The sequence below is a fragment of the Cibotium barometz genome, chromosome 17 (genome assembly GCF_041138505.1).
Source record: "Cibotium barometz isolate CiBa-2024 chromosome 17, ASM4113850v1, whole genome shotgun sequence".
Classification (NCBI taxonomy): Eukaryota; Viridiplantae; Streptophyta; class Polypodiopsida; order Cyatheales; family Cibotiaceae; genus Cibotium; species Cibotium barometz.
In genome coordinates, this window is record NC_141062.1 from 50,002,318 (window position 1) to 50,027,005 (window position 24,688).

Consider the following 24,688-nt stretch of genomic DNA (forward strand, 5'->3'; position numbering starts at 1 on the left):
GGGGCACGAGGAACGAGCTCCCCTTTTCAGGTGCAGACTAGGGAGGGAGTTCAGAAAACACCCTTAAATCTTACCTACCACTCTAAAACTAGTCCTGGGGGAAATAGCAGATTATCATTTGGTTGCTTCATATCAATACCTCCGGTTCACATGCTACCTCTTAGTTTATATGATACCTAGCACTTCCAAACTAAGACGACAAATGTTGATGAAAACAATCTCAAAGTTTAGATAAGGAAACACAAGCTGCACTAACTTTGACAAAACAAAACAAAAAAAACTGAATCCTCCATCACTGTGACATGCATCAGTGCAATATAAAGTAAGGTTCAAAATCTGCACAAGGTCTTCAAATCAATCGCATCATGGTTGGACTGGCACTTCAGATTATCACAGCAGCTCCAACAGGTCTTCTGGGAAAAGATGCTAGTGCTCACAAAAATCAGGGCCCCTAGAGACCCTGGAGTTTCCAGGTTATGGACAGTTGACTCAGCTGCCATAGGGGGAAGTTTTGGACTTGATTAACCCCAAGACATTAGATACACATGGCGATCAAGTACTACACTCTACAAGACCATTCCCTCCTCAGGGCTGCTAACAACTGCATCATTAATGTGATTTTCAGACAGATCCGAATCCTGCATTGCAAATCCAGTCGAAGCAGTAGCCTTATCTGACAAATGGTTTTCAGATATGTGCATTCCATGTGTTGCAATACGAGGCTTACTGTATATGATTGGCTCAGCAATCAGGTGGAGCTCATCAACAGGACTACCAAACCTGCTGTCCAAATTTGAACCTGTAGCCTGATCTGACAGGGAGCCTTGTTCTGCTGCAAACGAAACCTGTCTAAGTGATGCAGTAGTAGCCTGATATAACACATGGTTTTCATCTGTAGCAGAATCAACCTTATTGATTTCAATCGGTGCAGTAGCTTGATGAAGTGGATGATGTTCATGTGCAGCAACTGCCTGATCTGATGGATGTTCTTCTGTTGCAGTAACATGGTCCAGTACCTGGTGTTCAATTACATGTGAATCAGGTGTCGAACTGTGTGCATTCATCTGAGTAGCTTCATCAGGCAGGTCAAGCTCAAGTAGCTGGGAATCACGTGTTGGGATTTCAAGATTTGAGTCTACAGATGGTGCAGTAACCTCAACCAGCAGACAGTTGTCCTTCCTCTCTACACCTGGTGAAATGGTCTGATCTACATTTATTGCAGCATCAGGCTTACTATCTACAGATGGCTCAGTGACCTGATCTGAAACTGAGGAAGTATGCTCTGTCGCTGGTAAAGTGGGCTGATCTGCTCGTTTATTTTCTTTAGAGTCCTTCCCATGTTCTATGCCTGGTAAAGTGGGCTGCTTTGCATGTTTGTGTTCTTTAGAAGCCTTCCCATGTTCTGTACCTTCTAACATCAGCTGACCCGCTTGTTTGGAAGCCTTACCACGTCCCCTTGGAGAATGTAAGGACCTTGGAGAGGTTGGAGACCCGCTTCGGAGCCCATAATGTTCTTTTTGAGGGGACCCAGACCATCCATGCTGGTCATCAGAACGCCTACCATGGCTTGGGCTGCGACTGCGGTTCCCCCTCCAACCCCTACTGGGGCTGCGGCTGCGGCTACGGCTACGGCTGTTAATTCCCACCCAACCTTTACCGGGGCTGCGACTGCGGCTCCCCCTCAAACCTTTACTGGGGCTGCGACTGCGGCTCCCTCCCCAACCTTTACTGGGGCTGTGACTGTAACTACCACCACTGCTGCGTGTTTCTTCTTTAGCACCACCAAACTTCCTTGAGACATCTCCACCATGAATTCTTTCATCTAGAAGCTTATCCCTGCGTCCACTCTTGTCAGTAAACCTTCCTCGATCACCAAGGCGATCAAAAATCCTTCCACGCAGTTCAGGTTGTTTACCAGAGGGGCCGAAAGACCCCCTGCCACCAGAGGCCCCACCCAACCCATCACCTCGCCCCCCATCACCCCATCCATCTCTACGCCCTCCCCCACGCTGCCCACCATCACCAGGTCTAGCGTCACCCTGCACATCACCAGGTCCAACCCCACCCCACCTGTCACTTCGCCCAATATTACCCCACACATCACCATCACCAATGCCACCCCACCCATCATCATTATTATGTCCAGGATCACCCCATCCATCATTGCGTCCCCCTTCAGAAATTTTAAAGCCACCATCTCTAGGACCCAGCGCCCCACCACCTCTAGCACCGATAGACCCATTTATATCCCCCCCCCTGATGGGCATACCTTCACCTCTACTTCCCATACCTCCACCTCTACTTGCAATACTTTCAACTCTGCTGCCTATGCGCCCATCCCTGCCAATCACGCCTCCAATTCTGTCACCCACACTGCCACCTCTGCTTCCCATACCACGATCTCTTCCTCCGTCCCTGCTGCCCATTCCTCCATCTGTGTAGCCCAATCCACCAGCTCCACCAGTGGCCAGGCTTTTATCTTGGTGGCCAAGACCTCCAACCCTGATATTTCCATCTCTACTGCCCATGCCTATGGCTCGATGTCCCAAGCCTCCTCTATCATCCATTAATCCATCTGTAACACCCATACCTCCAGGATGCCAACGTCCTCGACCTTTCAATTGACCTGATCTACCTGCAAATTGACGAAGCTCTAAAGGTACCTTTTGGTCTGCACTCTCCAATATCTTCACCAGCTCTCTAGCATATTTTGAATCCTGTTCTGAAAAGAAAGTGAATGCCACACCAGTTGCACCTGCCCTTCCAGTGCGCCCAATTCGATGCACATAATCTTCAACTCCTGTTGGGAAATCATAATTGATCACAACCCTGTTTAACAAGACATTATTATCAGTATCAGAATGTAGATTTTTCTCTAAAATACAGTATTGTGCATGACATAGTTCACCTAATATCTTTGACATCAAGCCCTCGGGCAGCAACATCAGTTGCAACCAAAATTGGATTTCTTCCAGCTTTGAATTGAGCAAGGACATAATCTCTCTCTGTCTGGGATTTATCGCCATGTATGGCAGCAGCTCTAAAACTCCGGGCTAGATTGCGTGCAAGCTGATCACACATCTTCTTCGTGGAGCAGAAAATAATGATTTTTGAGCCTGGTTCTTGGCTGCGAAGTATCTGCTCCAGCCTCCTTTGTTTCTCATAGGGCTGAACCATCTCTACATGCTGTCAAACACACACCGTTAATAGGAAAGCTAATGCAAATATATAGATTTATAACAGATCTTGACTGACTATTTAAGCATACCTGGGTAATGGCTTTGTTGGCAGTAAGCTCGTCTGAGTTTCCAATGTTCACATGCACCGCGTTAACCAACAAATCAGCAGCTATTTTCCTGACTTCTTTCGGCCAGGTGGCTGTAAACATCAGGGTCTGTCTTGGAGAAGGCACTTCTTTTACAATCTTCCGAATTTGTGGCTCAAAACCCATGTCCAGCATTCGATCAGCTTCATCAAGGACAAGGTAAGAAACCTGTCTTAAGCTAATTTTCTTCACTTCCAAGAAATCATTCAGGCGTCCAGGGGTTGCAATGACAATGTCAGCACCCCGTTCCAACTCTCGCAACTGTGGTCCTTTGGGGGCCCCTCCATACACACACTTTGTCACCAAAAAACAAACATCAAAAACCAACAGTCATCATTGTGGAGCCAAAATGGCAAGAAAACAAAACAGTTGCTCTGTGTGTTTCAAAGCTCAAATAGACTGGGAAAAAACTTACAGTAGAGGATATCCTTGAAGACCTGCCAAACTTCATTGCCTCATCTTGTATTTGAGTTGCCAACTCTCTTGTCGGAGCCAATACCAGAACAATTGGGCCAGACCGAGAGTTTGTTCTAGTGCGTATTAAACGGATGAAGGCAGGAAGAAGATACCCCAGAGTTTTTCCAGATCCAGTCTTGGCAATGGCAACAATATCACGGTTTTGAAGGGCAATTGGCCAAGACTGAGCTTGGATCGGTGTTGGTGCTGTAAATCCAGCAGAACGAAGCTGCATGAACAGACAAAATAATCTAGTTGAAATGCAGTGTTTTTACACTTGAATGCTCACCCATACCACGCCACTTTATGGGAGAACATTTTGCAAGCCAAGGAAACTGACTTGAGAGATGCTAAGGTTGCATACCTCTTTGTGTATTTCAGGAGGAAAATTGGCTGCATCAAATGTCATAAATGGAGGTGGCACATTCTCACCCTAAAAGAGCAGGGACCATATTAGAATCAAAATGATGCGGAGCACATGACAGAAAAAAAAAACACAAGCGAACAGATTATAGTACCACAACAGTAATTTCGTGTTGTATTCTGTATGTTTGCATGTCTAGAACCAGAGAAGGCTCAGAGAGGGATTGTAAGCGAGGCCTTTTGTGAAGATCGGGGGCACCAGCGGGATAGTCACTAGCTGTTCTCTTGAAAGCTCCAACAGGTGTTACAGGAAGTGAAGAACGCCCGAGACTTAAAGAGTTTGAATGCCCCACCTGCCGTGGTTGATCAGAAAAATGTGTCCCTCCCATGCCTCCCTGCAGTGAAAGAACATTGTAGAAATAGTCAAGAAACACAAGATTAACAACCATAAAGCAGGAAAAAAACATTTGTGTTGTTATATTGATTCCAAGGCCTAAATAGAGGGAAAAAGGTTACAATTGAGGAGACTCGTGCTTCTTGTGTTAGAATATTGTGCATCTCTGTGTATTTTGGGGAATGCCTATTTATGGGTTTTATCCATTTATTCTCCTCTTTAGGAGGTCGAGGGCTGTTGGCCAGCTCCTTGCAGCACTATAAAAGGGGCCTCCTCATAATCACTTCATCAATCCAATCCAAGCACAGTGCAACACTTCTCTTGTTGGCTATTGCCATTGTAAAAGCTTCATGCTATGATAAAAGGTGATCTTGTCAACAAGCTCTCTCTCTCCTTTGCTCTCTCTCTCTCTCTTTCCTTGTCTATGCTTCCGCTTGTGCATACTCCAACATGGTATCAGTCGCTTAGGTCCCAGCTGCCTTCTACTTTGTGATTCTGATCCTTCCCTCTGCTGCGTTTTCTGGCGATCAAAACAGTGGCTGCGTTTCTCATCATAGCTGCATTTTCTTTCTCCCAAAGGCTTCTCACATCAGCGTTTCCTTCTTCAGGTTGCCCTGCTCCTGTGCTTGGATGCCAAGCATCAAGGTGCATGCTTCTGTTGGCTGCGTTTTTTGCTTCTACATGCATTTACAGCAGAGGTTTGCGGAGTGAAGGCTCTGTTTTTACAGCGTGGACTACAGTGGAAGGTGTTCTCTTCGCATGAGGTGCAACACGACACGTGGCCCCAACAACTCTGCTTCTTCCCCGCCTTCCCCTCCCTCCGATTGGGTGTTTCCGGTGCGTTTTGATGGACTGTTTTGCTGCTGTCCAGCATCTTTCTCTCTCAGATTTGAGAGGGGGCTGATTGGTCCTCGTGCCTCGCTTCGTTGGAAAGTGCTCAAGAGGAGTCTTGGAGTGCTGAGATTTGTGTACTTTGTTGCTGTGGATATGGCTCACCCTTGTACGAACAAGCTATGCGAACAAGGATGACAAGTTGGACAAAACCAACTATGCCCATTGGAAGCTGAATATGTGGATCTGGTTCATCCATAACGGTTTGTGGGACATTGTTCAGGGCAATGAGAAGAAGCCCGAGCGTCCTCAAAACTCGAGGGGATGGAGCCAAGCTCAAGAGGATGAATTCCTTACGGAATTACAAGACTGGGAGGATCGTGATTCGAAGGTGCATTCGGTGCTTGTGCGGACCATTACAAAGGAGGTCTCACCAGCCGTGCAAACTCTTACCAATGCACATCAAGTATCATCCAAATTGAAGGATCTCTTTACTCGAGATTCATCAATGCGGGCAGTTACTTTACAAGGGCAACCCTACGGTCTCTTATTTCCTGCTGGCAGTTCTACACAATCGTTCCTCATCATGAAGGCCAAGGTTATCCATGACCAATACTGGCAATGAGTGCTGCTTTGTCAGAATGTCTACGAGTTGAGATATGCTGGATTATGCATATACAAATGCCATAACACAACCCAACACGAGGCAACCATAAAATTCAGCCGGTACACACACTGTAGAAATGCCAAGCCAACAATATAATCCATATACCTCCGTGTGGGTACTGATTCTTTCCCAAAAACCACGGATCTTCATGCAAAAGAGTTGGTACACCCGGCACAGCTCTCCATTCAGCTGGTACAGCTCTCCTTTCAACCGGTACCGCAATAACAAGGGCTGGTTCAACAGGTACAGAATCTGAAACAGCAGGTACAGCTCACCGGTACAGCAAGTACATGGGCTGGTACAGCAGATACAACCCTCAAATCAACTGGTACATCCCTTAATGCAACTGGTATAGTACATAAATTAGCCGGTACAGCTTGGTACAGCCATCAAGAGGCTATAGAAATAGAGAAACCTTCTGTTGAGGGGAGTGAAGGAGTGTTGGCTAGAAGAGAGTCACGATTTATGGTCCACCCTTGCTTTGAGCCTTCTGCTCTGGATTGGTGCCAGCCCATTTAGAGTCATTGGATTCTTGCATAGATCCTCAACGATACGACTCTCCAGTGGGCTGTTAGCAGTCATCTCCTATTTGTGCATTACACACTAGGGCCTTTGTTGTGGGTGTGTCCGCCCAATCAGGTGTCCCTCCATTTTTCCCCACTTTCCATGGTGTTTCTCCAATTTTGCTGGATGTGGGAGGGCTATTTTTGTGCTGTCAGCTTTTGTGCTACTGGCCAACTGGGTTTGCCTCTTGCTACAGTGCTGGCCGACTGCTTATATACTGGCCGACTGGGTGATTTCTCAATCGTGGGTTTTTTTATGTAATGTCAGCCTGTTTTGGGCTGGCCAATCAACAGCCTATTGCCATATATATAGGCCCTGCCCTTCCCACACTCCATTGTATCATATTGTACCGGATCTTGTGTATAGAGCAGACTTTATACAGCTTCTCTGTGCATGAGGTTTGCAAGACTGACTTCCGGGTGGACAAAGAAACACGCCAAGTTGTATGTGAAGGCAGAGTGCAGAATAGTATCTACAAACTCTCTACACTCTCTTCTCTGACAGGCACTCAGATCGGTGACTAGTGGCACTTCCGTTTTGGCCACTTGAATGTGGATGCGCTGCGGCGGGCTTTCCAGGACCAAATGGTGGATGGCTTGCCAGATGTTGGCAGCAGGCAGACACTGTAGCTCTTGCCTCCGTGGTAAGCAACACAGGGAATCTTTTTCGAAGCAAGCTACTAGGAGGGCTTTGAAACCTTTGGAGTTGGTACACACTGACTTGTGTGGACCTATGCAAACCCCATCCTTGGGAGGTTCTTTGTACTTTACGCTACTTGTTGATGATTGTAGCAAATTTACATGGGTTTATTTCCTTTCCCATAAGAACCAAGCTTTTGCTCGGTTCAAGGAGTGGCATGTTATGGTGGAGGAGTCATCTAGATTGCAAGTAAAGACTCTTCGCCGATCGCCTATGAGGATAGCTTTGCACCGACAGCAAGGATGACCACGATTCAAACCATTCTTGCCCTTGCCTCTTCTCAGTGGTGACCCGTATATCAGATGGATGTAAAATCCGCATTCCTTAATGGTGACTTGCAGGAGGAGGTGTATGTTGAGCAATTTGAGGTTCCGAGATCTAAGGGGATGGTTTACAGGTTGCGGAAGGCCTTGTATGGTCTTAAGCAAGCTCCCAAGGCTTGGAATCAGAAGATTGATTCCTTCTTTTTACGGACAAGATTTCAGAGATCAATTTGCAGATCCTACCTTGTATCTCTTTCGAGAACGCAGTTTGGTCACGTTGATTATCCTTTATGTGGATGATCTCATTCTCACTGGCGGTCATGTGGAGCACACTGCAGTGAGGAAGGCTACCTTATCAAAGGAGTTTGAGATGACCGACTTAGGCTTACTCCATTTCTTCTTGGGATTGGAGATTTGGCAGACCCAAAGGGGGTTCTTTGTCTCTCAGCACAACAGTATGTTCGTAAGTTACTTGAGGCCTTTGGGATGGAGAACTGCAAGCCTATCACTTCACCGATGGACCCGAACACCAAGTTTACAGTGAATGATCCTTGTGAGCCGGTTGATGCCTCTCTGTATCGGAAGCTCGTTGGTTCATTGATTTGGTTGTTGAACACCAGATTGGACTTGAGCTTTGCCGTGGGGCTGTTGAGCTCATTCATGCAGACGCCTTTGAAGACTCATTGGGACGCAAGATTGCGGATCTTGTGGTATCTGCAAGGTACAAAGCATCTTGGACCCTTCTATGACAATAGAGGGGGAATGTCGAATGGAGTCAGACTCAACGGTTGGAGTGACTCAGATTGGGGAGGAGATCCAGACACGAGGAGATCTACATCAGGCTATGGATTTACCCTTGGCTCAGGCGCTATTTCATGGAGCAGCAAGAGGCAACCAACTATTGCCTTGTCATCTACAGAGGCAGAGTACCGAGCTGCTTGTGGTGCTACTTGCGAGGTTGTGTGGCTGAGGAGGCTGCTTGGCGAGATTGGGTTTCCACACAAGGAAACAACCGTCATCCAGTGCGATAACCAGAGCTGTATAGCTATTGCTCGGAACCCGGTCTTCCATGCCCGGACCAAGCACATAGAGATACAATATCACTTTGTTCGTGAGAAGATTTTGGCTAGTGACATCTTACTTGTTTATTGTTCGACGGAGGACAATGCGGCGGACCTCTTCACGAAGTCTCTACCTCAAGCTATGTTCCGACAGCACTCTAGCTCACTGGGGTTGGTTCACATCCAAGAGCTGAGAGGGGTTGTTCGCAGTCATCTCCTGTCTGTACATTACACACTAGGGCCTTTGTTGTGGGTGTGTTCGCCCAATTCATTTTTTCCCACTTTCCATGGTGTTTCCCCAGTTTTGCAGGATGTGGGAGGGCTGTTTTTGTGTTGTCGGCTTTTGTACTACTAGCCGACAGGCTTTGCCTCTTGGTGTGAGGGAGAAACAGGAATTAGGGTTAGGTTAATTCATGTGTGGGAGACATACACAGAGAAGAACAAGGGAGAGAAAGAGAGTTGTGGGGATAAGTCAACTCATGAGATATGAGTGTGTGACTCCCCTATCACACATGTATATTGCACTAGTACACATAGTGCACTTAGTACATTAAAAGTACTAAGTGTACTATGTACTATAACTTATGGGCTTGTACACATTATAAGGGTGGGCATAACGCCTTTACCCCAACAACCTCCCACTTAAAGGCAAAGTGCCCTTAAGTAAAGGAAAAGAAAAATCAGCATGTACATGATAATATACAAGGCCATATCAAGGCTGAAAATGGCCTCATCCAATGCCCATCAAGTGTCTGCAATGAGCAAACCGCTCCGGAGGCAAACTCTTCGTCAACAGATCAGCCGGGTTGTCATCCGTATGAATCTTAATGTCATGTGCATCAGCAATGCCATGGACCTTCTCAAGACTAAAACCAGAAGGGGCAAGCAGATAAAGACTATGAACCAGTAGAAGATGGACTTGGAGCAGGACTTGTAGCAAAACATGGATCAGAAGGGCTGTCGGCTGCATGGAGGCTGACATCAGCAGTACCAAAAGGCTGTCGGCTGCAGGGCAGAAGGTGCTGGCAGCAGGCGCATCAAGAGATCCAGTCTGGCTGCATTTATTGGATATTAATGATTTATTAACTGGCCGACCAGCAGTCGGCCAGTTCCCCATTTTGTCCAAGGGGCTATAAATAGCCCCCCTTGCTCTTTGTTTTAGGCACTCTCTCCCACTAGGGGATTGGGTCACTAGAGGTCCCAAAGGGGACAGAATTTAGGTTTAATCACCTTTTTATGAAGGCAGCCAAGGGCTGCAAAGACATGTACCCTTTTTGTACAATAGATATACTGAAATTCCAGCACTTCTCACTCTCTCTCTCTACTCTCTCTCTACCTGCGTTTTTGCATCAGATGGTGCGTTTTTGCATCAGAAGGTTTCCAAGAGTGTTTAGGGCTGAAAGAAGACTACCCAGAGCTTCCGCGCGTTACATTGGTATCAGAGCATCAGGCTCAGCAAAGCTAAACACTGATTCAATCCCATATGATGGTGTACAGGTCCAAGGTACAGGAAAGTACACGGATTCGAAGCCCAAGGTGGGAACACAGAAGCGGGAAGAACTCCCAGGAGGTTTGTTGGTGGTGTTCCACAGTGCCAGATGGGGATGGCAGTTCCGTGAGCCAGATAGGTTCTAAGGGAACGGTCCCAAGGGAGGTTGATCCTCCAAGGGTGATGTGAGAGTGCCAGACTCACTTCCAAGAAAGAAGACCAAGACGGTGTTCAGAGCCAGGGCAGGAATGGATTGTGGACTAGAGGAAGACCAGATGCATAGATCTTCATCAGAGACAGAGTGGTTTGGAGAACAGATCGGATTTTCAGAGAAAAAGTTTGCCAGGGATGGATGATGACAGGGGGACTTCAGAACAGGATTGGGATGATGACAGTCATCCAAGAGCAGGTTGGATTCCCGTCGTCAAGTTTAGCAGAGGGGGATGTCATGTGCATCAGCAATGCCATGGACCTTCTCAAGACTAAAACCAGAAGGGGCAAGCAGATAAAGACTATGAACCAGTAGAAGATGGACTTGGAGCAGGACTTGTAGCAAAACATGGATCAGAAGGGCTGTCGGCTGCATGGAGGCTGACATCAGCAGTACCAAAAGGCTGTCGGCTGCAGGGCAGAAGGTGCTGGCAGCAGGCGCATCAAGAGATCCAGTCTGGCTGCATTTATTGGATATTAATGATTTATTAACTGGCCGACCAGCAGTCGACCAGTTCCCCATTTTGTCCAAGGGGCTATAAATAGCCCCCCTTGCTCTTTGTTTTAGGCACTCTCTCCCACTAGGGGATTGGGTCACTAGAGGTCCCAAAGGGGACAGAATTTAGGTTTAATCACCTTTTTATGAAGGCAACCAAGGGCTGCAAAGACATGTACCCTTTTTGTACAATAGATATACTGAAATTCCAGCACTTCTCACTCTCTCTCTCTACTCTCTCTCTACCTGCGTTTTTGCATCAGATGGTGCGTTTTTGCATCAAAAGGTTTCCAAGAGTGTTTAGGGCTGAAGAAGACTACCCAGAGCTTCCGCGCGTTACACTTAACAAGCTGAATTTGCTTGTTCTCTATCACCTCTCTGATGAAGTGATACTTCACATCCACATGCTTCGTCTTTGCATGAAAGACAGGGTTCTTTGCCAACTGGATGGCACTCTGACTGTCACAATGCAACAATGGAATATCCCCGGTATAACCCAAATCAACCACTAACCGAGATAGCCATAATGCCTCCTTGCAAGCCTCTGTGGCTGCAATATACTCGGCCTCTGTAGTAGATAAGGCAGTGCACTTCTGCATCCTGGATATCCATGACACAGCACCTCCTGTGAATGTAAACACATAACCGGTAGTAGACTTCCGGTTATCTGGATGACCGACATAATCCGAATCCGTGTAACCATGCACTAATGCATCCTGTTTGCCAAAACAAATGCACATATCCTGTGTGCCCTTCAGGTATCTCATGACACCTTTCACTGCTTCCCAATGCTTCTTGCCAGGGTTGGCCATGTATCTAGAAACCACTCCCACTGCAAATGCAATGTCCGGCCTAGTAGCAACCATGGCATACATGAGACTGCCACAAGCTGAAGCATACGGAATCTTGGCCATATCAGCCCTGTCTCTATCTGACTGTGGGCTGTCCATAGCACTGAGTTTCACATATGGAGGCAAAGGAGTACTAGTCTTCTTCCCCCCGTCCATATTGAACCTCTGCAAGACTTTGCCAATGTATTCCTTCTGAGACAAATACAACACATGCTGATTTCTGTCCCGAAGTATCCGCATACCCAAAATGTGATTTGCATCACCCAAATCCTTCATATCAAAGGTTTGATGCAGCCTCTGCTTCAAGGCATCCATCTCCTTACGAGATTTCCCGGCAATCAACATATCATCAACATACAAGATGAGGATCAATAGACTGCCATCCAAAGCTTTCTTGGTGTACAAGCAGTGATCTATGTCACTTCTCCTGAATTTCTGTGATTTCATGAATGTATCAAATTTATGATACCATTCTCTTGGTGCCTGTTTGAGCCCATAAAGACTCTTTTTCAGCTTGCATACAAGCTTCTCCTTTCCACTCACTCCATAACCCTCTGGCTGCTGCATATATATCTCCTCATGGAGATCACCGTGAAGAAAAGCAGTCTTCACATCCATCTGAATCAAGTCCAGATCATCATGCGCAACCAAAGCCAACACAGCTCTAAGTGTGGTCATTTTGACCACTGGAGAGAAGATCTCATCAAAGTCCACACCATATTCCTGCTTGAAGCCCTTAGCCACTAACCTGGCTTTGTATCTTGGCTTTGCATCTGGTGCAACTTTGAGCCTGTAAACCCATTTGCATGGCAAAACCTTCTTGCCTGCAGGCAAATGCACCAACTTCCAAGTTCCATTTTTATGCAGAGAATCCATCTCTGACTTCATGGCACGCTCCCATAGAGCTTTGTCTGCCCTCTGTAAAGCCTCCTTATAACATGAGGGCTCCCCACAGTCAGTGAGCATCAAGTAGTCAACCCCTGGAACAAACCTGTCAAGGGCTCTGGAGGGTCTAGTGGACCTCCGTACCCAATGACCATCATTTGCAGGTTGCTGTCCAGCCTGCATATCACCCATTGGTGGCTCCTGTTCCATGCCATAAGGCAGAAATATCATGCCCGGTATTTCTTCTAACTGTGGTATATCCATAGGGATATCTTCTGCCATCTCTGGCTGTCCATTTGGACCATTTTCAGCACCATTTAAGGGCTGGTTTTCCTGCTGTAATGGCTGATTTACAGCCCTTTGTTGTTGTCCATGATGTCCATTATCATCAAAGATGACTCTGCCAGGCTCCTGTTGCCTTGCAGGCTCCTTATACATGCATGTTTCATCAAAAATGACATCATTGCTGCGTATGATCTTTCTATTCATGGGATCCCAAAGTCTATACCCCATTTCACCTCTGTCACCATATCCTAGGAATATGCATTTGTGAGACTTAGGATCAAGTTTGGTGCGCATTTCCCTGCGTATGTGCACGTACGCAACGCAACCAAACACTCTCAAGTGCTTGTATGACGGAGGCTTCCCTGTGCATACTTCCTCTGGCACTTTCCCACCAAGCCTCGTGTTAGGTGACCTGTTTATAAGGTGAACGGCTGTCATAACAGCTTCAGCCCAAAAACCATGAGGTAATGCAGCATGTGACAACATAGAACGGACCTTCTCCTGTATGGTCCTGTTCATCCTCTCTGCTGTCCCGTTTTGTGGAGGATCATAAGGAGTAGAGAGCTCCCTCTTGATGCCTTTAGCATCACAAAAGTCCTGAAACTGTTTGGACATATACTCTCCACCATTGTCGGAACGCAAAGCTTTCAGTGTTTTGCCAGTTTGATTCTCAACAAGAGCAACAAACTTCTCAAACACTGAGAATGTATCACTCTTCAAACGAAGAGGATAAACCCACACCTTACGTGTGGCATCATCAATAAAAGACAAAATATTTTGCCCCTCCCAAAGAAAGCTGAGGCATCTCACATACATCTGTATGCACAAGCTCTAACTGAGCATCTTTCTGTCCAAGAGCTTTCTTGTGGGGGCACTGTAGTTGCCTACCATATATACAATGCTCACAAAACTGAAAACTTGAAAACTTTAGAGAAGGCAAGTAACCCAAACGAGACAATTGCTCCATTCCCTTGACACTCATGTGTCCCAACCGGCTATGCCACATAGAGATTTCCGGCAGCTCGGTTGCATTTACATTAGCATGGTGACAAACACCTGCATGCATAAAGTAAAGAGTGTCCACCTTAGAGCCTCTGGCAACAACCAGTGAGCCCTTACTAATTTTCCACTTTCCACCACCAAATGTGGTAACATAATCAGCATCATCGAGCTGTCCAGTAGAAAGCAGGTTCTTCTTGATCTCAGGCACATGCCTGACATCATGGAGCATAAGCTGTGAGCCATCTGAAAACACAAGCCTCACATCACCTCTGTCAAGAATCTTGCATGCATGGTTATCACCCAAATAAACCACTCCTTCATTGCCAGCAGTATACCTGACAAACAAGTCTCTGCAACCTGTGACATGAAAGGAGGCACCTGAATCAATGATCCATGAGTGCATACCATGACCATCTCCTGTAAGAAGTGAACGGGCATCAAGTGAAGACGTGAATAGGACCTCATCCTCACTGTCACCTGCATGTGACACATTGATTTCTTCAATCTTGACTCCACTTTTGCCCTTTGGCTTTACATCTTTGGCTTCATCTTTGTCTTTGTCTTTGCCTTTTCCCTTTTTCTTTTCATCATTTTTCCATTTGTAGCATTGCTTTTTGATGTGTCCCTTCTTGCCACAATAATGGCATTCCAAGTCCTTTTTGGAGCGAGACTTGCTCCTTCCCCGTTCTTGGCTTTTACCCCTTTGCTGGGATCTCCCACGTGCATTCATTGCATTGGACTTTCCAACAGAGTTGTTTTTCCTGTTCATCTCTTCTTGAAGAAGAGCACCCTCAACATCTGCATATGACAGCATAGCATTCGAATTGCTAGTGGCTGTCCTGAATGTGTCCCAACTCTCTGGCAAAGTGCATAAGAGAAAAGTGGCTTTGAACTCATCGTCCATTGCCAACTTTTGATTTATAACCTGGCTGACAATACCATTAAACTCATTTAGATGGGCTGCCATAGACGCCCCTTCCTTCATCTGAAGACCTATGAGTTTCTTCAACCAATACACTTTGCTTGAGGCACTTTGCTGGGCATACAAGTCCTGCAATCTCTGCCACATTCCCCAAGCTGTCTTCTCTTCACGAATGCTGAAAAGTAATGAGTCTGACACAGACAACATGATAGTAGATCTTGCCAGCTCATCCATATCTTCCCACTCTTCAGCAGTAAGAGAAGCGGGCTTTACACCCCTTTCTTTGATAGGCTTGTGCTGCTTCTTCTGGAGCAACACATTATAGCACTGGGTTTGCCAAATATCATAGTTATGTGAGCCTTCAAGCTTCTTGATGTGAAGCAATGAAGAGCTCTCACTTGTGGTTGCCATAGCAATATGCAACCTGTCAATGCCTGACTCCCTGCAAGTGTGCAAACACTGCACCAAAAGCACACAAAGTGCTCACTGTTGTTCTCCCAAGCTTTATCTCCCACTACGGAAGCAAGAATGCAACTTTTCTCCCACTGTTTGTGATGAAATCACCAAAATCTGGTTGCTGCAGATTTTGGAAAGCACCTTAAATGTGCTCTGTTGCCCTTCCAAAGTACTGTACAGCAGTACCAAGTGCTCACCAATGATGTACCAAACCTGTACCGGCAAGTACAACAGCTGAAATTGAACCTTTTGGTCACTCAAAACAGTGTACAGCCATGCCAAAACTTGCACAAAGCTGTGCCAAATCTGTACCGACAGGTACAGTAGCAATAAATGCTCTCCTGGCTGTCCAAATGAGTGAAAATCAGACTTTTACAGTCCCGAACACTGCATACAACAGCCCCGAACAGAAATTGGGCAAAAGCCCCTTGACTGCAAGCTGATTTCTGAGGATTCAAGGCATAAAATGTCTTGCCTGCTGCTTTGCCAAGCTCAACAAGCATACGAACTTGAAAAGCCCCTTGATTTAAGATCAATTTCTGATCATACATGGTACATTGACGCACATGAAGGCATCCAGAGTGTTCGCGATGCTTCCCCCTGACCACATATACATCAAATACATGAAAGCCCCTTGATTTACAGGCACATTGAGTGCTTGTAAGGCATCAACACATTATCCACAGCATCAAATGCGATGTCTGCATGCAAATCAACCAAATCGGCACAAAAGCCCCTTGATTTGCACTGCAATTTGCTGCAATTTTGCCCAAATGTGCGATTTCTCACATCATACAGCATGTATGAGTGCTTAATTGCACAATTACATCAAAAGCCCCAAATTTCGACATCCAATTTCCTGCAAATTGATCCTGATTGTGACCAATGTCACCCAATTTTGCCAATTTTGCTCAAAAATTGAGCAATTGGGCACCTGTACCTGCTCAATTGATTACTGTACTTGCTCAATTGCAAATCCCAAAAAAAATTTGAAGCAGAATACCTTGTAATTTTTTGTTTTTTTTTTTTGGGATTTGCAGGCGGGTTGATGAATTTGGTGCTGATGCTTATGCAGTTGCTGCTGCAATTGTACGATGCTGTTGCAGAAGGGGTGATGAAGCTGCTGTAGCTGTAGTTCATGTACGGATTTTGGTGATGAATTTGGTGCTCCTCTACGCCCAGCCTCTCGGCTGCATCCAGTACTGCAGGGCAGTGTGTAGGCGGCAAGGTAAATCTCTGCAGGGCAGCGTGGAAGTCCTCATCATGGTAATCGATGCACAACCTGTAGCGAATCTGCCCACATGCGTTGCTGCGCTGACTGGTTGGGCAGATTGAAGCTGCTGCTGCTGCTGGGCAGCGTGGCTGCGCATGCCCTCTCTTCAGAGTTGTGCGCTGTATACAGGTTCCGCCCAACGTGTGCTTCGCCGATGATTAACACGCCTTCGCCTACTTTACGGCTATGGTAGCCTTCGCTTCACGCTTTCGCTTCAGTGGCTCGCTGCTTTCGCTCAACGCATGCTCACGCGCTACACGTGTTCTTGGGTGTCCCGCTTGCTGTGCGCTTGTGTTCGCTACTTTGCTGCGATGCCTGTAAGCTGAAACCTGCTGGTCGCTTCTGGCCTCTTCACACACAGGCTGCGCCCAGCCCTAGACCGAGCACAAAGGCTCTTCATGACTGCTGGCTACCTTCCTAAGCCGATTGCTACTGCACAGAGACACCGGCTCTGATACCAGTTGTGTGAGAGAAACAGGAATTAGGGTTAGGTTAATTCATGTGTGGGAGACATACATAGAGAAGAACAAGGGAGAGAAAGAGAGTTGTGGGGATAAGTCAACTCATGAGATATGAGTGTGTGACTCCCCTATCACACATGTATATTGCACTAGTACACATAGTGCACTTAGTACATTAAAAGTACTAAGTGTACTATGTACTATAACTTATGGGCTTGTACACATTATAAGGGTGGGCATAACGCCTTTACCCCAACACTTGGTACAGTGCTAGCCGACTCCTTGTATATTGGCCGACTGGGTAATTTCTCAGTCGTGGGTTTTTTATGTACTGTCTGCCTGTTTTGGGCTGGCCAACCAGTACCCTATTGCCATATATATAGACCCTGCCCTTCCCACACTCCATTGTATCATATTGTACCGGATCTTGTGTATAGAGCAAAACTTATACAGCTTCTCTCTCCCTCTCTCTTCTGCGTTTTGTTCTCTACAGCAGTTGTCTCTTATTTCCGCTGTGCATTCTGACATGGGCCTAACTGACCTTTGACTATGCCCAAAAATGGACGTAGATTTTTCTTAACTTCCTGAACGAGACTATCCATGCCAATGGTGCATTGCATACATGTGTGCATGCTTGGAAACTATTTCCCGATGCTGTTTCACATGCCTGCTTGGTTTGTGTGTTTAGTTCTAGCGAAAAGGGGACGCCCACCCGTGAAGCATGCGCATGCAATTGTTTATTGACATGTTTCTTTGGCATGTGAACAAGTGGTAGATATTGTCTAAACCTTTGTTTATGCATACAAGAGTTATGGCTTATTTTCCCGTTTTGCACTCCCAACCCGAACCTAGGCCTTGTTGATCCCCCATGATATACCGTGTGGTCTATTTTTACTCCTCCTTTGGTAGCCTTGCCACGACCTTATTCCATGATGGCTTCCTGACAACGGTTCTCACTAGGCCATAAAAGCGCCTCCACGAGCTGCAACTTGCAAGAACACAACTAGGTTCCTTACCTCTGAAAGCTAAAAACTACTTAAAACAAGCTGGTCAAAGCAAAACAAGCTGGACAAAGTTGTCTTGGGTGGTCAGGGCCAATCAAAACAAACTCAATGGTGCATCGAGCAAGCGTGGGAAATACTGCCAATGAGGTGATAGCTCAAGTGGTGAAGGTGTTTGGCTAGGACCAAGAGGTCCTCGGTTCAAAACCCCCCTTGGTGCTTCCTCCGCGGCATCGCCCTACAGGTGGATGAATAAGCGTCTACGGGCGGTGAAATTCGGTAACTATGGGAGGATCTTGGGCCAAAGGCCAGTTGAAACAAAAAAGGGTGGGAAATACTTGATGCATGTTCTTGTGTGGTCAAAGCAAGGCCATGTTCATGTGAAGACTTTTTGAAGCAAGGTTGGTTGCCAATGAAAAATTTGGGCTAAGGCATGGTTGTCTATCATGTCTATACATAATATTTTTAACGTATTTAGAAAAACTAGTGCACACGAACGAGTTGAGGAAGCTCCAAGGCACACCCACACCTTGTACAAGGACAAAACTCCTTATGTTGATACAAATACCTTAAGGGGGAGAGGGATCCGCCCATCTTCCACCCCTAGTGTGGTGTAAAAATGCATATTTGAAATTTCTAGTTTCATGTCTTTATTATCATGTACTTAATCAAGTTTACCACGTAAGTGCTCCGAGAAACATGGTTACATGAACTACCAAAATTGGACCATATTCTGGCCATAATCTTGCCTATAAGGCAGCTACAAGTGAAAAGCATGTCCATGTCACACCGGTTGAGGTGTGTACATGACAAGGAAGAATTAAGCAAATAAAGTTTTTGCCCAAGGAAAAGCCATTGCCAACCCCATTGAGACATCTTCCACCCAACCTTTTCCAACCCCATTGATAAAAACATTGAAAGCATTGGTTGGCAAGTTGGGAAAGGCTACATTATTAAGCTTGCACTTATCAGAATAATGTCCTAACTTGTGCTCAATGGAAAGATTGTAAGCACCATCCCAAGTGCAGTTGTGTTATTGCCATTGTGGTGCACCTTCAATTAACTTTTTCTCGTGTAGTAATCTTGCACAAAATCCTACTTGTGCATGCTATTCTATCTATGGAATACAACTAACCTTATGACATTGCATGATGACATGGCGTTGGTTTCTCTTTTCATTTTTTGACATACCTTTGGGGGTTGCCATTTCCATACTAATGGGACATTTTGACAACTATGGTTTGAGGATTTTAAGGGCAGACAAATTTCAGAGAACCGGAAACCATACATGGTTTGAGAGAAAAAGGAGGAGGAGGAAGACAAGGAAGAAGACACAGCATAGAGACATGTAGCTAGCCAGAGGGCATGTCCATATTGTAACACAATGTTTCAAAATGCAATAAAATTACACATATAAGAATTGTGGGAACTACACATGTTTAATCCTATGCATCAGATACAGATTTTCGGCACAAAGGCCGTTGTAATTCTTCACAACACATTTCTGAGCCAAGGGCACACGAATCAAAACTCAATCAAGACTTCAAATCCCCTCCTGTTTACATGAAGCTTTGTTGAACGCCCAAAACAAGAGAAAACCCAAAAACACAACAGTGCAGATGAGGGTTACTCTGGTAATTACAAAAATGATCGGACTACTGATTTGAACTAGAAGATAATAAGGCATAGAACAAGGTGCATCTCATGCCATCATTACCTGCAAGATTCTGTCTGCAGGTTTGAGTATCTGTGTATATAGCTCTCCTTTGTTGATTATGTAAGAGCCAGACTGAGGGAGACAAGCGCCCCGCAAATGCAAATCAACATGTGACGTTTTCTGGCTGACAGAGAGACTGACTGATATAATTTCAGTCCTGCCATTGAACTGCATGCTTGATGTTGAATCTTCCCTTCTCCGGCATGTGCTTCCAACTCCACAGGCTCTCATTATGTAGGGTCTGTCAAACTTGCTTTTCCAGCCTTTGGAAAAGTTGCCAGTCCTGTTCTACTTCCTCCCAAGCATTCGTCCCCTTTTTATACGAGCAAGTTATGCCCACCCTCTTCCATCTCATCTAAGCCCCATGCTCATCACAACACATCATATTCTGCTGCCATTACATGATGGCAAACCAGCCACAAAGACAGGATCATACAGAAATATGGAACAAAAGTGATGGTAAAAGCTTGTCAAGAAGTTTAATGCCCGTAACTGATAATTCTCTGAAGCTTGGGTGTGCTTCCATGGATACTATGAGAACTATCCCATGCAAACACTGCTAGTGTCTCACGCAAAGACGCATTGCTTTGCCAGGAGGAAACTTGAGTACAGACTTTCCTAGACTCTTCTGCCACCTCTTGCAAGTTTTCTTTGAATAGTAATCAAGGTGGGGTTTCAGTGCATGGGCTTTTCAGATGGAAGGGTAAAATCGAGCTAGCTATTAAAACTGTATTAGTTGGAGCTAGGGATGAAGCTGCATGAGTGTAAGCAACTGAGCTGATGCCATCACTACCACTTGGGTAAAACCACAAGGCCACTGGAGTATGCTGATGCAAGTATCCAGCGCATCAGAACAGGGCATACCTGAGTAAAGGCAAGATGAATATGTATAGTGTCATCTCAAAATCGTTATTGCCACAAGTGACAAGGGCAATGGAACAACAGACAGGAAGAAAACAGACAGCCATAACCAAGGCTGCTCTGCAAATGAATGGAGCTGCTTCTGGAGTCTGTCACCAAGTGCACCCGTCTGCAGCTGCAAACATCGGAGCATGATGCATTCTCCCTATAGATGGAGCCACCTCCACTTTCCTGCCAATAAGCCGCATGGCAGCACAAGAGACGAATAAACTGCAACAGCAGCTGGTGGAGGTGAGGCCCAAGAAGACCAAACTAGCAAGACGCCGAGCAGACTTGGTGAAGAACCCAATCAGACCCTGCTGTACTGCGAAGTGTCATTGAGCTGTGCTGTACACTGTTGCAGGACATCTAAGCTACGTTAGAAGCTCATAACCACCATTCTGCAAGCCAAAGAACCACTGGCCAGAGCTCGCCATGCCATTATATGTGACAATCGGCCTTCCCATTCAGCCAGTTTGCCCAGATGACAGCAAAACCAGCACACAATGATGTGTAAGGTAGACTGAGTGTCATCTTGACTCATCCTAATCTTTAAAAGGTCTCTGATAAATGAAAGAAACCAGCAAAAGGCCTTGCTTTCCATGTCAGGTAATTGTTCACAAACTTGAAACTAACCCCTGACATTCAGCTCAAGCCATGTCTTGAAGAGCAATTTGTTGCATGATGTCTTTCTTCAAAGTAAATGCCAGGCAGGAGGCAAGCACAAATCCAGGCACTGGTTCAGTTTAGCCTTTCATCTCGATCCGATGTCATCCTTGCAAAAAACCCCATACTACAAGATGGGGTGCTAAAACCCTAACAATGAAGAAAACAATGGTGTTTAAAAAAGGGCTTCTGACATTGATCAATTTCAGCAGCTTCAGAACTTGCCGCCAGCATGCTCAACTGTATGATGTGACTTACTTGTTGACAACATTACTCTGCCAGACTTTTATGCTCTCGAAAGAATACACGAAGCAAAACACTGCTCGACAAGGTTTTCAGGACAGTCTCAATCAAAAAACAAGGCTTAACTGCAAACAAAGGTTACTGGCAGAATTTATAAATTTCCTTCTGACTGAATTTCTAGCAAGAAAGAAACCCTTAAAAACATGAAGAAGCACCTGTTGCCGCTGAGGAACAGGAAGCGCAGCTAACTTGGGTATGTTCCCACGAGTACCACCAGCATCCTGGTTATTCTTTGTCGAAGGGGCTCCCCTTAGGGCTCCTACAGGACTGCCATGGGCATGCCTGCCACTGCTTCCTCCCCATGCGCTGTCACTGCTATTCACATGCATGGCTCCACCAGGTATATTATGTGCAGAAGACCTTGACGCACTGCCAGACATGGCATGCCCAGACCTAGGGACAGCACCAGCAGCCGATATATGCCCACCATGATCAGACAATGGCCCACCGTGATGATCGGGTATGGGCCTGCTATGGTGATCAGACATGTGCCCACTGTGATGATTGGACATGGGCCTGCTATGATGATCAGACATGTGCCCACTCTGATGATCTGACATGGGCCTGCTATGGTAATCGGACATATGCCCACCATGGTGATCGGACATGGGCCTGCTATGATGATCCGACATGGACCTGCTATGATGATCAGAAATGGGCCTGCCATGATGATCAGACATGTGCACACTATGGTGCTGGCCTGGGGCGTTGAAATTTTCGGAGAATTTACCTGCTGGCCCACCAGAAATATTGCTGCTAGAGAATCTGTTCCCCGAGCCAGATACATGTTGAGGAGAAACCATGGTATGCATACTTTCTCCACGGCTAGGGTTACTGGCGACAGCACTGGGCAGCATTCCGCTGTTTGCAGAGCTCCGCTTGTCTCCGGGTTTCCCACTGTGGCCATCTGGAGAAGCTACAACGGGCAAAGAAGCTGATTTCGGCCCTCCACCGGAAAGGGAAGGCGCAGGAGGCGGCCCTGGTGGAAGAGGAGGCACGGCCGAAGAAGGGAGGGGCTTCTCGTACTGAGTGACATTGGTCTCTGTGTTCCAGTAGTAGATGTAGCCGGTGTTGCCGTCTACCAGCGCTTTCCATGGCGGAGGAAGTGAGGGATCGGCAGGTGCATATCGCGGCGCAGAACCTCCCGCCATTCTGAAAAAACCCTAAAGTAGAAGAACCCTAAACAGGCTTATTTCAGCTCAGATCTGCTTCGATAACAAGAGCAAACCCCACGGCTCTGCAACCCCTAGGGTTTAGAGAGGGAAACCCAAACAGAAGCTCAGCTAGGTTTTCCTGCGTAGCTGCGGCAGAACAGTTGAAGGGATTCGGTGAGATGCAAAGACAGTGTTGGGTCGAAAAGTGCAGCTTTGAGCAGCAGGCCCGACGAACATATTCTGTTAAAAGCAGCGAAACCCTTGTGGTGCAAGAACAAGAAGATGCACATCCATCCCTTCGATTTAATTATCTAGTATAGGGGTAGCGTGAAACTAATCGCACTGTTCCAGCCATCTAATTTCAAATAGATTATTTTTGGAGGATTTAACTAATTCAACCCGAATATATATATTCGTTGATTAGTTTTGCTTTCCTTAGGTTTTACCTGTAAAATCTGTTTTTGGAAGCTTTTAGACAAAATGCCTGCATTTCTCTCTCTCTCTCTCTCTCTCTCTCTCTCTCTCTCTCTGTGGATAGTAACTCTCTGCTTGAAGGATTTGCTCAGAGCAAATTCCGAATTGTGATATATGTATGCAAGCAAATCACAGTGTGCTCTCTCTCTCTCTCTCTCTCTCTCTCTCTCTCACACACACAAAGGAGACTCATTCCCTCTCTTTTTAGGTTGTAGTCGCGTAGAGGTAAATATAAAAAATATAATAAAGCATATGAACTTGCTCTGATACCATGTTGGTATCCACATGATCTAGAGCTCAGGCTATGGAGGGTGGAAGACTTCCATGATGTGAGTGTAGGAGAGATGAGGGTTCAAGGATAGAGAGGAAGCTCAATCCGTGACAATGGTGAAGAGAGAGAGAGAGAGAGAGAGAGAGAGAGAGAGAGAGAGAGATGTTGAATAACTTAAATGATATTCTTATTGTGCTAAGAACCTCCCAAGTACATGTTTTTATTGTTGAAAAACACAACACATCAAGCTATGGTGCGAATGACAAACTGCTAAATTAATTAAGAAAGAGACTTAAGCACAATTAAGTTACAAGATTGAGACTTATACTCATATAGAGGCTTAGTGGCTTTTTTAAGGTTTTTTAAAAAATCCAACTCTCTTTAGTTAATGAGTTTTAAATAAAAGGAATTGAAAAAATAGAGATGGCAAAAATTAATCAAAAATACTATTTTTCAATAGTCATAAACTAGGTGGAACTTGCCAATGAAAAATCTGTCATCAACATGTACACAATGAATGTATTCACTTAATATGGTGATAGAATCAAAGCTGATAACTATTCTAGCCCTCTAATTTGAGTATGTTGCTGACTATTTGAGCCACATTTGTGGCTTTCTTACTATTTTTAAAACAAATAGTTTTAAAATTTCACTTTTTGGGTAAAATGCAATATCCATATAATGCACTATGTTAGGGGAACTCAGTTGTGTACTTCTTGCTAAGCTTCAAAATAGTTACCTATTTCTAGGTCTCTGTTCTGGTCGTCGCTATCTTCATGCACCCCAGTGAGAGTACGTCTACTCCTCCAAAGTATGATAGGCGGGGAGGCAAGCTAGCTGCAGATTGCAGATGTTTTGAGGTTGGCGATGATATCTTCTTGGAGCCAAAAGCAGAGGAGGAAACCTCCCCATACAAATTGGATGCGGACGGGGATCCCATCTGATATACTGTTGAGCATAGCGAGCCTTTCGCAAGGTAATCATATGCAAGATTCAAGTAGTGAAATCGTTATATAATCAATGTCTTAGACATTGTCGTCCATTTGTAAATATGGTAATTGTGGGCTTGTACATGATGGCAGGTGGTTACACGAGACGTTCTCACTGATTGCGGGGACGCTGTCCTAGATTGCTTTGCTGGTACTAGGTCCATGGCTAGAGCATGTAGGAAACTGCAATGACATTGCATCAGCGTGGAGAGCGACGAGGTGTGCCTTAGTTCATGTCTACGACCACTTGCCGCTATGCA

General features: G+C 45.8%; 1 protein-coding gene across 2 annotated transcripts; it reads right to left on the minus strand.

The window, feature by feature from the left end:
* Nucleotides 1–205: 205 nt before the first annotated feature.
* LOC147630137 (uncharacterized) lies at nt 206–22,985 on the minus strand. 2 transcript variants are annotated; one of them, XM_086811753.1, is made up of 7 exons: nt 21,696–22,985; nt 4,300–4,539; nt 4,146–4,214; nt 3,741–4,010; nt 3,269–3,619; nt 2,909–3,186; nt 206–2,829 (listed from the first exon to the last, which is right to left on the minus strand). In XM_086811753.1, the coding sequence occupies exons 1-7, from the start codon at nt 22,689–22,691 to the stop codon at nt 567–569; spliced, it is 4,467 nt and encodes a 1,488-aa protein (XP_086667879.1). In that variant the 5' UTR covers nt 22,692–22,985; the 3' UTR covers nt 206–566. The 2 variants fall into 2 exon arrangements, with proteins under 2 accessions (XP_086667879.1, XP_086667880.1); XM_086811754.1 differs by lacking the exon at nt 21,696–22,985 and adding an exon at nt 19,672–21,636.
* Between the last annotated feature and the right edge of the window lie 1,703 nt (nt 22,986–24,688).

Coding starts and splice junctions, on each gene's coding strand:
- LOC147630137 (XM_086811753.1), bottom strand. CDS start 22,691: ATGGCGGGAGGTTCTGCGCCGCGATATGCACCTGCCGATCCCTCACTT. Junction 4,215..4,299: donor AACACGAAATTACTGTTGTG/GTACTATAATCT, acceptor CTGCTCTTTTAG/GGTGAGAATGTGCCACCTCC. Junction 3,620..3,740: donor CTTCAAGGATATCCTCTACT/GTAAGTTTTTTC, acceptor TTGGTGACAAAG/TGTGTGTATGGAGGGGCCCC.